Raw genomic sequence first — 13,729 nt, forward strand, 5'->3', positions numbered from 1 at the left:
TTGTTGGCCTGAGTCGCATCCCCTGTCGCCCGTGTACACTATCTGGATCATCATCATCAAGCCACCTCTTTATGTAAGGATGTGTAGCAACATCGACATCACAGCTGGCAGGATCGGTAGAAGAGGTCGTCGGGCCATCAGCAACCTACAAAACAAGTACTAAGCTTAGCATGTGAAAAAGTATATTCGTATTGTACGTGTTAAGTCAAAAAATATTTTCTCACCATGTTCTCGTCGGCCTCCTGAGTATATGCATCCGTGGTGTCCTCATCAAAACATGTAGTGGCCTCAAAGATGGGCTGGGACGAAGCCTTCATAAGAAAGTTAAAAATTAATTAATGGCAGCTCATTAATGAAAAGAAAACAAATTGAAATTTTACAGTAATAGAAACATACCCGCGCCTGTGGTAGATCCGTATCAACCGCCGGGGATGAGGCATTACTCAACCTGCGCCCGTCATCCACGTCCCGGGTCGGCCAATCCTCAGCTGCGGTAGATGGGACTGCAAAGTACTCGTATACATCCCCGTCGAATGTACCCGTGATCAACAATGCTCCTGACGGGGTAACCTGCGATGCTAGCAGAGATAGCTGAAGGCTGTACGATGACATGCTGCTTGAAGGCTCATCTACCTGAGGTATATAACCCGGCTGATCATCTCCAAGATCCTCATCTACAAAATCCTCATCATGTCCCTCAACATGTGGGTCGACAGGTACCTCAACGCCCCCTTGCTGGGGACCACCTCCTCGCCGTCTCCCGCGACCCCATGGGGAACCCTCCCTCGTGCCCTACCCCTGCCTCATGGGACAGCCCTACCCCGATGGTAGTCCTTCGGCGCCGCATACTGAGCCTCATGATCCAACCTCGTGCCATCTCTCGCTTGAAACAGGGTCCGACGAGCCAAATCTGCCACCTGCCGGCCATACTCAACGAGTGCAGCACTGTCGGCATACTGCTGCATCTCCGTCCCAACTGGTAGACCAGGTGATGCCCAATAGCCTGTGAAACACTTAAAATATTAATTAAATAACGCTATATCACAAATATAAGATATTAATAAGCCATAAAAACATACCAGTGCCTCATGCCTCCCGGCGTATGGTCTGTAGCGCTCGCCAAGTACATGAATGGGGTTCCCGATCATCAGTTAGGTGTGACGGCGATACCATGACGTATACAGCTGAATAGTGGCCTCCTGGGTAAATGAAGGTGGTGGCGGAATACGGTCACCTCGCTTCTCCCAAATATGGACCTGCTGCTCTAGCCGTCCCATAAATCTATCGCCCACCCTGGTATGGTCATCCCGCTGATAATGTGTAGGCACCTATGCAGGCTCCCTCGGTATAGGCTGGGGACGGTGAAACTGGCAAAGCACACACTCTATGGCATGATACTCAACCATATTAAAGAAGATCATCGACGGAGGTGCTCCAAAGTAATCGGTCGACTAAGCAATAATCGGGCAGCTGAGCTAGCAACTCGTCGCTGTATGGCATCCAGATGAACTACCAAATAATAATATAAAAGTGAGTATACGCAATACAACTCAATTTATAACAAGTAAGTGTAGGTATATATTCACTTGTACGGCCACCAGCATATCTAACACATCCCTGACAAGGGAGAGATTATGATGAGCACCGGTCCCTCGGTAGTTCCCACGCCGGAGAACCCACCTAGAAGCTAGAGGGAGAAACGGATGAGCCTCACCGAGCTCTAGTGGTGGTAGAGGTGGCTGCAACGGCATGATCCGCTGCCAGGCCCAAATCTAAGATAAAAGGTTGACGTAAAATTTAAGAGTCATTTCGACCATATAGAATTCGGAGTAATGAACAGAGTATTCGAAAATATTGTCACATGTTGAAGGGGCAGAAAACCACATATGTCCACCTGGAAAAGCATGCTCGCCCGACACATGCTCCTATACAGGTATGCGAGAACAACAGCACCCCAGATGTACAGGGGTAAATCATCTAGCTGCTGCAGATGATGGAGAAAGCGCATACTCACAAGACTTCCCGAAGTGTTCGGGAGCAAGACACCCCCGAAAAGCAGGAGCAGTGCCAACCTCATGTACCGCTCAATATGGAGATCCTCCGTCTCGCCGGTAATGTTTGGGTGCAAAAATGCCATATGATCTCTGATGGTTGACAAAACAACGCGACTGCCTCCTCTCTGTACAACGTCACCCTAAGGTCTGTAACCAGTATAATGTCCCATCATATCCAAATATTGTCCACACGTCATAGATCAAATGTATTGGGGCAGTGCAACGGCCTGTCCATCTACGCGCAACCCGTACAAAACCTGAACATCCTCCAGCGTGATGGTGGCCTCTCTAGTGGGCAAGTGCAAAGTGTGCGTCTCCGGTTGCTACCGCTCTACCAAGGCCGTAATGAGAGACCAATCAAGCTGCATCCGCCCAATCTGAAAAATCGTATAGAAGCCCGTAGCCTGTAGGTACGCGACTACGCGAGCATGGAAATGATGTTGCGCCATGAAGTCCCACAAATCGTCAAGTCTCCTGGCGCGGAGAGGCTGATCCGATAGATGTCCCTTCCATACAAAGGAGGACCTATGGTCGCCCTACAACACTAATAGCTGATCCTCGGCTGGTCCAGGATGCGCAAGCGGAAAGTTCATGTCGTCTACTATAATTTTAAAAAAATTAATTGTGTGTGTTAGTTTAATAAATTAAATAATTATTTTTAAAATTAGACTGAATAATTATCTATGGGTTCCAAGCTCGATATTTGAGGCCCGGTAGCATCAAGTTATCCTTAATTATTATGTGTGTCAATTTCAATATTTTTAGAATTTTGTTAGTTTAATAAATTAAATAATTATTTTTAAAATTGGACTGAATAATTATCTATGGGTTCCAGGCTCAATATTTGAGGCCCGGTAGCACCAAGTTATCCTTAATTATTATGCGTGTCAATTTCAACATTTTTAGAATTTTGTTAGTTTAAGGAATTAAATAATTATTTTTAAAATTGGAATGAGTAATTATGTATGGGTTTCAGGCTCGATATTTGAGGCCCGGTAACACCAAGTTATCCTTAATTATTATGCGTGTCAATTTCAGCATTTTTATAATTTGGTTAATTTAATAAATTAAATAATTAATTATTGAATTGGACTGAGTAATTATCTATGAGTTCCAGTTACTACATACTTAAACTACAGAGACTCTATGCTAAAAAACTCTACATTTTACTATGCTAAAAGACTCTATATTTTACTACGCTAAAAGACCACTATTACATACAAAAACAACAAACATAACATACATATGAACAACAAACTAAATAAATAAATAATATTTATTTATTATTTAGCAAATAAAACATAACATTAACAATAAAAAGTATTTATCAAGTTTTAACTATTTTTTGTCCCAAAGCTAATAAATCAATCCGGGTATAAATAAGATACAAATTTAAACACAAACATAACACAAATTAACATGGAAACACATTCAACAATACAAATATGCATGTACTATACGAGTTTCGACATAAACAAAATCGAAATACCTCGATTTAAGTTTTTGAAATAGATTCAAATCGAATTTTTAAACCCAAAAGAAGGAATCAAAGCTTGTGTTATATGTGGGACCTACACTCTTTCCTTTTTGGGTGACGGGTGGGGCCTAATATTTTTTTTGATTTGTCGGGGTGGGTGGGGTTGGGGAGAGGGGACCAACAGTGAGGAGGGGGGAGTTTTTTTAATGGAGTCCTTGTCTTGGGGAAGAAGAAGGGGCACTATATTATTAAAGGAAAACGCAGTACAATACTGCGTTTCCCTTAAAATCGAAATACCTCGATTTTGTTTTTTGAAATAGATTCAAATCGAATTTTTGAACCCGAAAGAAGGAATCCAAAGTTTGTGTTGTGTACGAGACCTACACTCTTTGCTTTTTGGGTGACGGGTGAGGCCCAATTTTTTTTTTAATTTGACGGGGGGGGGGGGGCAACAGTGATGAGGATGGAGTTCTTTTAATGGAGTCGTTGTCTTGGGTAAGAAGAAGGGGCCCTATATTTTATTAAAGGAAAACGTAGTACAATACTGCATTTCCCTTAAAAACAGTATTGTACTGTGTTTTCTTTTAATTAAATATAGGCATTTATGGCAGAGTTATAAGGTGAGCTCAATTTTAATAGGGAACGCATTACAATACTGCATTTAAGGGAAACGCAGTATTGTATTGCGTTTTCCTTAAAAAAATTATTTTTTTAATACATTGCAGTATAGTACTGCGTTTAACTCTAACGGCTAACTTTCCATTAAAGTATATGTATTTATATAACTTTTTTTTTAATAGTAGAAAGATATTTTTTGCCCAAAAGGGCACTATTGAAGTTTCGTCAGTGATCTAAACACGTCAGTGATTTTGTTGTTGCCTTGCTGTTGACAAGGGGGATATGCTAGGACACGTCAGTGATCTAGACAAAAAGCTTTGCGTTGTGCCTAAAAGATTCTCCGACACAAACTTGGAGCCACGTGTAATATAATGTAGGCCAATTAAAGAAATTTATCAATTTTGTTGTTGCCTTGCCACTTCTCCCGATCGTGACCTGTCCTCCTTAGGTGTCATCTCCTTATTTTATACTAGTAAGTAGTAAGACATTATTTAGTTTTTATAAGTATAGTATAATAGTTCATTCTACTGGTGATTTGTTTATTTTGGGTCTAAGCTCGCACCGTCACACGAGTTTAAAATACATCATTACAGTCTAAACTATATTTATTTATATATTCATTATCTCTTTTGTATTTTATCAATGTAAAATTTACTTGGGATATCACATAAAGTTTAAGTAAGGAGTAGTGAGTGCAATTGTATGTTTTAGTTTTATACTATATCTGGTCAGGCAAGTGGTTATTTAAAACTAATTTTTATCATGATAATGTTCGAGTCAGTCATCTTCTTCCCTTAATCGCCATCGGCTTCTTCTCTCCCACCCCTCGTGGCTTACTGTTTCCTGGCAGAGTGGTGGTGTGGTCTTTTCTTGAAAAAATATTTTTCTTTTTCAAAAATATATTTTTTTTTAAAAAGAAAAAAAATATGATTTGGAATTTATCATGTACCTTTTTGTAGTGAACTAAATACTGGAGTATATGTTATGTTAGCAAAAAGTGTTTAATATATACAGATATTGAGTGATATAGGTGTTCAATAAGTACTAAAGTATCAAACATGTTTAAAAGATCACTTATGTATTTAGCCTAATAATTACGTTCAAGTGATCTAATCACAAATATTTTTATACAGTCAGCACATATATAACTTAAATAAAATAAGGGTGTGTTTGGTATCACAGAAAAATAATTTTTGGAAAATATTTTCCCATTTTTCACTATTTGATAGCACAAAATAGCTTGGAAAATATTTTCCTAGATATCACATTTTCCTAAAATTGGATAAAAATGACTTTTCTAGAAAAAAGTTAAGATAATATTTTCAAAAAACTCCACCTACCATCACATCTAACCCCAACCCCCTCCAACTTCAATTTTCTATTTTTTCGTTTTTCTATGCCATCCAACCACCCCAACCCCCATCACATCCCCCACTCCAAACCCCTCAAAATTATTTTTTTTACTTTTTTTTTGTATTTTTAATTTTCTGTTTTTTTTTCTGCACCCCCATTCTGCCCCCCGCAAATTTTTACTTTTTATTTTATTTTTTCGTTTTTCTCCCACCCACCCCAACCCTCCCCCTCCCGCGGCAAATTTTTTTATTTTTTTTTTATTTTATCAGTTCTTATTTTTTCATTTTTAGTTTACAGGTTCGAAATTTTACGAGTTCCAAAGTTATGAGTTCGGAGGTTTATGTGTTTGGAAGTTTGCGGATTTAGAAATTATAGAGTTTACAGGTTCAAAATTTTGCGGGTTCGAAAGTTTAGCGGTTCAGAAGTTTATAAAATTTGTGGGTTCGGAAGGTTATTGGTTCGAAAGTTTATGGCTTCATGTTTATTTTATCTAAATTATTTATGAATACTCTCGAGAAATTATTTTCCTTAATTTACGTACCAAACACTAAAAAATGAGTATTTCCAAGCAAATATTTTCTTGAAAAATATTTCCGTTATATTAAACACACCCAAAATGTGCAGCCAAAATGATTCAATCAGATTGGCTAAAGTAGAAGCAAAACGTTGTTGATGGCAAAAATAGAAACTTGGCCTTCTTTTTTGAGGAGGCAAGAAGGAAGCGTGGTAGCATATACTATGTAATGTGCTGGTGGCAAACAAGTATTGAAGTGGACCAACCACAAAAACTTGTCCTTTTCTTGATATTTAATCATTTTTGGCTCAATTAAATCAACATGTGTCTTATATCTACTTGGTCCATAAAGTTACCTACTTTAGCATCACCCAAAAAAAAAAAAAATACCATCAATGCGTGTAGTAAGTTAGATTACGGGCAATAGTTGTGATGTAGTGGTAAGTATTCCTTCGTACTTAATCAAAAATCTCGAATGTAAGTCTCCGAATATGAAATCGCCTTTGTTACCCTTAATCAATTCTCTCGTCTTTGAGTTATATGAATATTGAAACTGATGATATTAAGCATTTTCCCCTTAAATAAGTCTTACAAGCCGTAAATTTGAAATAGTCGAATCAACAGATTTTGAATACCAAGTGATTATAAGAAAAAACGAAAAAATATATGAATAAAGGATAACTAGTAAGTAGTGCATTTAAAAAATAAAAAATAAAAACAGATGACCCCATCCCATGTGCTAACATATCATGAGAGAATTTCTTGGCAAAGTCTTTTCCTATGGATCAATCATTTATCGATCAAAATGGGACTATGGGATAGATATATGTGTCTCAAGAACCATCACAAATGTATAAAATTTTTGAATAAATGTTTCTCCATTTTCGGCACGTAATTTCATGACATTTTCTATTTATCCTGAAGCTCAAAATACCAATTGAATAAACAATAAATTCACCTGGACCTAATATTTTTAATATAGAATATAAATATCAATGTGAAACTTACTAGAATTTCAACTTTTAAACTCATAATTTCAAAAGTACAATGAGGAAAATACTGAAAATTTTAAAGGTTGAACTCAACGAATTTAAATTCTAAATCCACCTATGTTTATTGTTTAGTGAGAGTTTGTATTACAGTTTTCTAATGATTTCTACCGTGTAGTTGGGTCTTCTGTACTTGATCTTGTATATGTTTTGCGACAGAAACGTTTGGACATGAGTTTTTTTTTAAAAAAGTGATATTTGAAATTATGTCGAAAAAGAATATTTGAAATTTGATAGTTAGTTGTTTAGGACATGCATTTAACTTAGAAAGAATAACCAAAATTTTGTGAGTGAAAAGGATTTTTCACTTGAAAAACTGGTCAATTGAAAAATGCATCTTCAAAAAAATTCAAAACCTCATTCCAATGTTTAACCAAATAATATTTTGAAATTTTTTTTTTAAAAAGAAAAAGAAAAAAGATTTTTTGGTCAAAATGAAATTATATTTAACCAAAGTAAACATTTACAATGTCGCCTGCTCTATGGACTCTAGAGAGAGGACCAAGCAAAAATAGTAAAAATAGCATGGTATAGCCAGTTTCAGATTGGTCATTCAAAAATAACCAGCGTTTACGAAGTCAATGAAAAATAATCACTATTTTGTTGCAACAGAGACCGGTCCAGCATAATATACTGAAGTTCGGTGCACCTGTGTATGAACTCCAGCATATTATGCTGGACCGGTATACTTTGCTGACTCCAGTATATTATACTGGGCAATTATACTTGCTGGAACTCCAGTATATTATGCTGGAGTTCTAGTGTACTTATGCTGGAGTTCCATCATATTATGCTGGAGTTCCAGCATACTTATCCTGGAACTCCAGTATAATATGCTGGAGTTCAAGCATACTTATGCTGGAACTCCAGTATAATATACTGACGTATTTTTTGGGTTTTGAACAGTATTTTCGCTCAGATTTATCTTTACCTGAAAAGTGGCTAAATTTCGATTACTTTTGAAACTGAGCTATTTTTGAACGACCAATTGTAAATCTGGCTATTTTTGAATTTCTCCCGCAAAAATAACCTCAAAGCCTTCTTATGCCCTCAATTAGAATTGATTTCCATTTACATTGCCTTTGTCCTACAATATGCAGTTGTAGAGCTATTTGTCACGTCCTTAGTCTTAAACTAAGTGCACGTGCGGCACTTGGCAACTCACTCACGATCCTGCATAACTGGTTCACGTTCTTGCTATGCCAAGTCAGCCTTATTACACTCAAGATCGCTAAGAGAATGGAAGAAAGAGTACAAGAGAATTGTTAAAGGAAGTTTTGTATTAGAGAGAACTCGAATTATTTGTTTGGTTGATGAATTACAAATGAGTGCCCCTATTTATACTAATCACCTGGGGGCTAATATGTAAATAATAATTGTTCTACAAGTCCTTCCATATTTACAACTAAGTCCCTTCTCTAGAATATTCTACACAACTAGATTCTTCTAAGGACTTTCCTAATAATTCTATAGGGTTCTAGGTCTTTCTAAGGAAACCTCTATATTTCTCTAGAACCTTCCTACAAATGCATAAATATTTAGAACTTTTCTAAGGAAATTCTCCATAGTTCTAGAATATTCCACCAAGATCTTTTCCCTAACTTATGTAACCATTCCATATGGATAAAATATATGCCAAATGGCACCTACGTGGCATGATGATGTGGCGGGTCATGACATATTTCTCTAAGCCTAGTAGCCTTTTCTATTCTTGTTTGCTTGAACCTGCGACTGTTTCTTTTCAACCATATACGATGAACTGCAACTGCAAACACAAACGCCAAAATATTAAACTTCATGTTCCCGCTTCTCGCTCTGTTGGATAGCCAGCTGATCCCTTCACTCCATTGGCCAATGTGCCTATTGAATCCTCGCCTAGTCGAGGAGCTTCTGCTATTGTCTGCGCCATCTTCATAACCTGTCTACTTTGAAAAGTATGTTGCGGAGAGCTAACCACATTATAAACTATAAGGAAAAACTCAAAGATCACTTCTCAAGGCCATAAAAACTTGAAAAACTAGCAGAAACGATATCAGATAGCCATTCTAAAGGGATGCTATTAAGGAAATTTTAACATCCCTTAAAATGGCTATTTGTGCACTTTCCCCAAAAAACTATGACTTTGGGCCAAGGATATATAACACCACAATGATAGTGGACCTTAACAAACTTAATGGCCCATTCAAATAGGTAAAATCTAGATCAATAAAATTCACATTCAAAGCCATTAGAAGAACTTCAAAATGAGGTCTTCTATATTTAATGAAATCCACCTGCACAGGTAGGGAGAAAATTTGCTGGAGTATAGTTTTCTAGTTTTTCAATCCAAAACCCAATATTGTTAACTTCAAAATGAAGTTGAAAACCAAAACAAAGTTTGATACAACATGTAAGCCTACAAACAAGGCTACAACACTAAGTATAAGTTGGTGCTACAATTTTTAGCACCACCTCACTAATCCCTCCTTCTGTAGTTCTGCTGGTAACCTTCTCCCTTTCGTCCCTCGGAACTTTGAGGCCGACTTCGCGAGTCATAACCATCGCGAAATCCACCTCTACCCGATGGAGAGTTTCCCCTCTCACCGCGCCCTGAAAAATTAGACACAACATGATCATTATAACATAATCCAGGTGCACTAAGTTCTCGCTATGCACGGGAACCAAGGAAGTGCCGGACCACAAGGGTCTATTGTACACAGCCTTTTCCTGCATTTCTGCAAGAGGCTGTTTTCACGGCTCGAACCCATGACCTCCTGGTCGCATGACAACAATTTTACCAATCAATTTCTTTAAAGTTTAAACAAAATTAGAAGAAGAAATTGTCACAATTCATAGTACTAAAAGAATTAACATTCTAATTATGACAGAATACAGTGAAATAAGCACACATATATCTGTACCTTTGATTCGCTTGAATCTTATATAAGCTTCTCTTCCCCTCACAATTATATGATGCGTCTAGAATTAATAGTCAAAGAAAGAAACCAAAAATCAAAAGATGATCAAACAACTCAAAAACATAGACATATTGAAAGAGAATGGTTATTGTAGAATTTATTACCTGAACTGCATTACGAGCAGACACATCATCTTGAAAATGCACGAAACCACAACAATATCCGTCCTACATTCACATTTTTTTTAAAAATTTAAAATGTTTAAGTAAATATAAACCGAAAATAACTAACAACATTTCGAAATATATATATATATATATATATATATATATATATATATATATATGTATGTATACCTCCTCATAAGTTTTGAGTTGAACGTCACGACTGTGAACTGGTCCAAATTGTTTAACAATCGAGTAGAGCTCACTACTGGTTGTGTTGGTTGGCAAGCCTCCAATATATACCGATTTACCTATAACAAGTAAACAAACAATTCAGAAGTTGCTCAAACAAAATTCATCAACTATTTCATTAAGCCAATGCAAATTTACATTCGATTTCTTCATTGGAATAGTTGTTGTGTTCTTGTGCTATAGGCATGCCATTCGAATTAGAAGCCAACGCCTTGAGTACGCCATTGGCTTGAGGTTTCTTAGGCGCGGGTTGGATATCAGCATTTGCAGCAACCCTTACAACTCTATGGGGCGCATTGGTTGGTGGCGCGGACCTTCCCATCATCATCTATAGGAAAATATTTTGAATTAGGCAATGCTTTAGTTGTAAGAAACAAAACATTATAATCTCCTCATAACTAACCATTGATGCATAGGTAACTTTAGGAGCACCAGTCTCAACGCTCGAGGTTGTCTCAACAACGGGTTGTTCTGTTTCATTCGAAGTGACTGAAGGTTTGTTTTCAACTTCGTCATCAGTTGTAACCTTAGCCTCTGATTTCTCAGACACCTCGTTGACATTTTCGTCAACTTTGCTTTCAATAGCCTTCACATTTTCTTCAACTTTGTCCTCAGTAGCTGGTTCTGAATACAAATAGTTAACAATATAGGTTAAGTTACAATAAGTGGAGACTATGTAAAACAATGAAGTGACCAATTGAGATAGTGTCAAACATAAAAGACATACCCAAAGAAGCAACTGAAGCGTTTTCGTCATCCTTATATGTGACAACCGTTGAAGATTCAACTACGCCAACAAAACGAAAAATATCGTTCAACACAAAGTATCCTTTCTCCTGTGGAGCGAGAAAGAAAGTCTGAGAGAAACTTTTTCTTGATTCGTCTTGCCCGATCAAGGTTGCTGTGACCACGACAAGAAAACCTCCCGCAGCAGATACTTGGGAGTCAATCGTTGCGACTTCCACCTTAGAATCCTTAAAGTGAGAGGATTTGATAAACTCAGCTATTCCCTGAAATGATACAAAAATCAGAAGCCTATTAACTTTAAATCCTGGATACGTCTCTGCCTATTAGGATCCCTTAGACAGAAACATAGTTCCAATGCAAATACTAAGAATCTTTTTGTCATAATACTTACATCAGTTGTCGTTGCGGATTTCAGTTCACCATCAGGCTGAGCCCAACTTAAGACACTTTCATCCTTGTAAAATCTATAGGACTGGTCGATAAGCATATGTAAAATGCGGTAATATTGATCAACAAAAGCATGCGCAACGGTATCAGCTGAGTGTTCGGATATTTGAGTGGCCATTTTTGCACTATAACAAAGTAAATACAAAGGGTCAAGAGATGAATAATAACAAATAGTCTTCTGTATAATTTAAGAGCAAGCTACTAGTCAAAGGCTGATAGATAGAAACTATTTACAGTTTTATGAACAAAACAAAAAAAGTTACATTGCAAATGAGATTTAAAAGAACTTCATTTTGATCAAGGCAAAGGTGCAGGAACGAGGCTTTTATGCAGGAAAAATAACATTTAAAAATATAACTACCTTTGACTCATTTTATGTGGCGCGATTTGGAATACGAAAGTGTGAATTGGGATATAGATTTTTTAAAAATAAAATTTATATGTATGAAAAACTACATAAAAGTATAAATTATAATAGTTAATAATTCAAAATATTTTTAAAATATTGTGTCAACGAGAAACCTCTTTGACCCTTCAAATAGTAATCATGTCACATATATAAACACACATACATATACATATACATGTATATACTCTACACACACACACATATATATATATATGAAAACGAAAAAAAAATTAAATATGGAGTAAGATGTTATATAAATCAGAGTCAAACAGTTAGAAAGAAAATTTAACAATGAGACGGGACAATGACATTTACAAAGTGTGACCCACCTATTGAGATCTAAGGTGAACCTCAAGCCTATCCCAATTTTGTCTTTAAAAAACATGTTATATATAATTAAATAACCAGTTAAACACTCATGTTCTCTTTTTATTTACGTATAAACATTGACCAAGAAGATTGATTTTAATATAAGATTAACTGAATTAAAAGATATCCTTAAGAAATTTATGAAATCAAAGCCTAAAGATTCTAACTTGGGCAAACAAACAAGGGGGAGTCCCCAAATAAAAAGAATTAAAAACAATCTTTATATACTCAAAATACTAATTTTTTAAGCCAAAGCTAAATCCCTTCAAAGGTTTTATCTAATTCCAAGGGAAAAACACAACAATAAATTTAATTAAAATTTAAGCGGAGGCAAAATCACTAAGTAATTTCTTTCTATCGATCTAATCTTTTAGTGAATAGAGTTATCGGTATCTGTCTTGGTGGTGAGAGGTAGGAGGGCGTGAAATTAGTCAAGGTGTGCACAAGTTAGCCTGAAAATCACGTTTATAAAAAAAAAAAATATACAACAACAACCGAGAAAAAAAAACATTTTTTGGGGCCTTTTGATTCGTTACATACAACAGTAAGGAAGTAATCATAGAAACTTATTAAAATTTTTAAACCATAAAAATCTTAGAAGAGGGCATTACAAATTCAAGAATTGACAAAATAAAGCAACAACAACAAAATTAATAACTAAAATCATTAAACCTGCAAATCCAACCAATGTATATCATTCAAACAAAGGCAAGATTTTTTTTTTTTGTGAAGACTTTTAAGAAAACAAATAAAGATGATTGAAAATTTTATACAAGAAAAAATAGATAAATAAATAAAGAAGATGAAAAGGAGAAAAAAAACTAGTGGAATACCTTTTGAAGAATTGAAGACCGAGTGTTGAAAAACTAAAGAATTGAAGTGACGGAGAAAGTGAAGAATAGGTGAAATTTATAGTAGTAGGAGAGGTAATAGAAGGGCGGTAAATTTAGGGAAGATTTTCTCCAATCCCAATTAGGATTTTAATACTGGTAAATCATTAAATATATTTCTCAATATGTATATTATGATTTTTTTTTTGAAATATTTTTCAGTGCAATTGACTCTTGAATAGAAATTAGTAAATAGTTATAAAGCTTATTCTGATTAAAACTCAAGTTATAACTAGGCCGCAATCAGGGGCAGAGTTACGGTAAGAGAAAGATGATCACTTGAAAATTTTTGACAAAAAAATTATCTTATGATTATTAGTCAAATATATATTCATAAATCTTGAATATTTTTATCGAAATTTTTGATTTTGCCGCTGATGATTAACTCCTACAATTTTTATGATTAAATAATTAACATGAAAAAAAATTATGTTAGGAATTATGGCTTCGATACATAATTAGGAAATGAAGGTTCTTTAAGATATAAAA

General features: G+C 35.8%; 1 protein-coding gene across 1 annotated transcript; it reads right to left on the reverse strand.

The window, feature by feature from the left end:
- Positions 1-9,520: 9,520 nt before the first annotated feature.
- Positions 9,521-13,205, reverse strand: LOC104246121 (nuclear transport factor 2-like). Its single transcript, XM_009801877.2, has 9 exons — positions 13,184-13,205; positions 11,517-11,697; positions 11,106-11,388; positions 10,782-11,002; positions 10,517-10,706; positions 10,319-10,437; positions 10,127-10,189; positions 9,966-10,023; positions 9,521-9,654 (listed from the first exon to the last, which is right to left on the reverse strand). The coding sequence occupies exons 2-9, from the start codon at positions 11,688-11,690 to the stop codon at positions 9,521-9,523; spliced, it is 1,242 nt and encodes a 413-aa protein (XP_009800179.1). The 5' UTR covers positions 11,691-11,697; positions 13,184-13,205.
- Between the last annotated feature and the right edge of the window lie 524 nt (positions 13,206-13,729).

The sequence above is a fragment of the Nicotiana sylvestris genome, chromosome 10, assembly GCF_000393655.2.
Source record: "Nicotiana sylvestris chromosome 10, ASM39365v2, whole genome shotgun sequence".
NCBI classification, from domain to species: domain Eukaryota; kingdom Viridiplantae; phylum Streptophyta; class Magnoliopsida; order Solanales; family Solanaceae; genus Nicotiana; species Nicotiana sylvestris.

Excerpts from the sequence above, each read along its gene's own strand:
- LOC104246121 (XM_009801877.2), bottom strand. The coding sequence starts at position 11,690 with ATGGCCACTCAAATATCCGAACACTCAGCTGATACCGTTGCGCATGCT. Across the intron at positions 11,389-11,516 it reads AATCCGCAACGACAACTGAT|GGAATAGCTGAGTTTATCAA; the intron begins GTAAGTATTATG and ends GTATCATTTCAG. Across the intron at positions 9,655-9,965 it reads AAGATTCAAGCGAATCAAAG|GGCGCGGTGAGAGGGGAAAC; the intron begins GTACAGATATAT and ends CTAATTTTTCAG.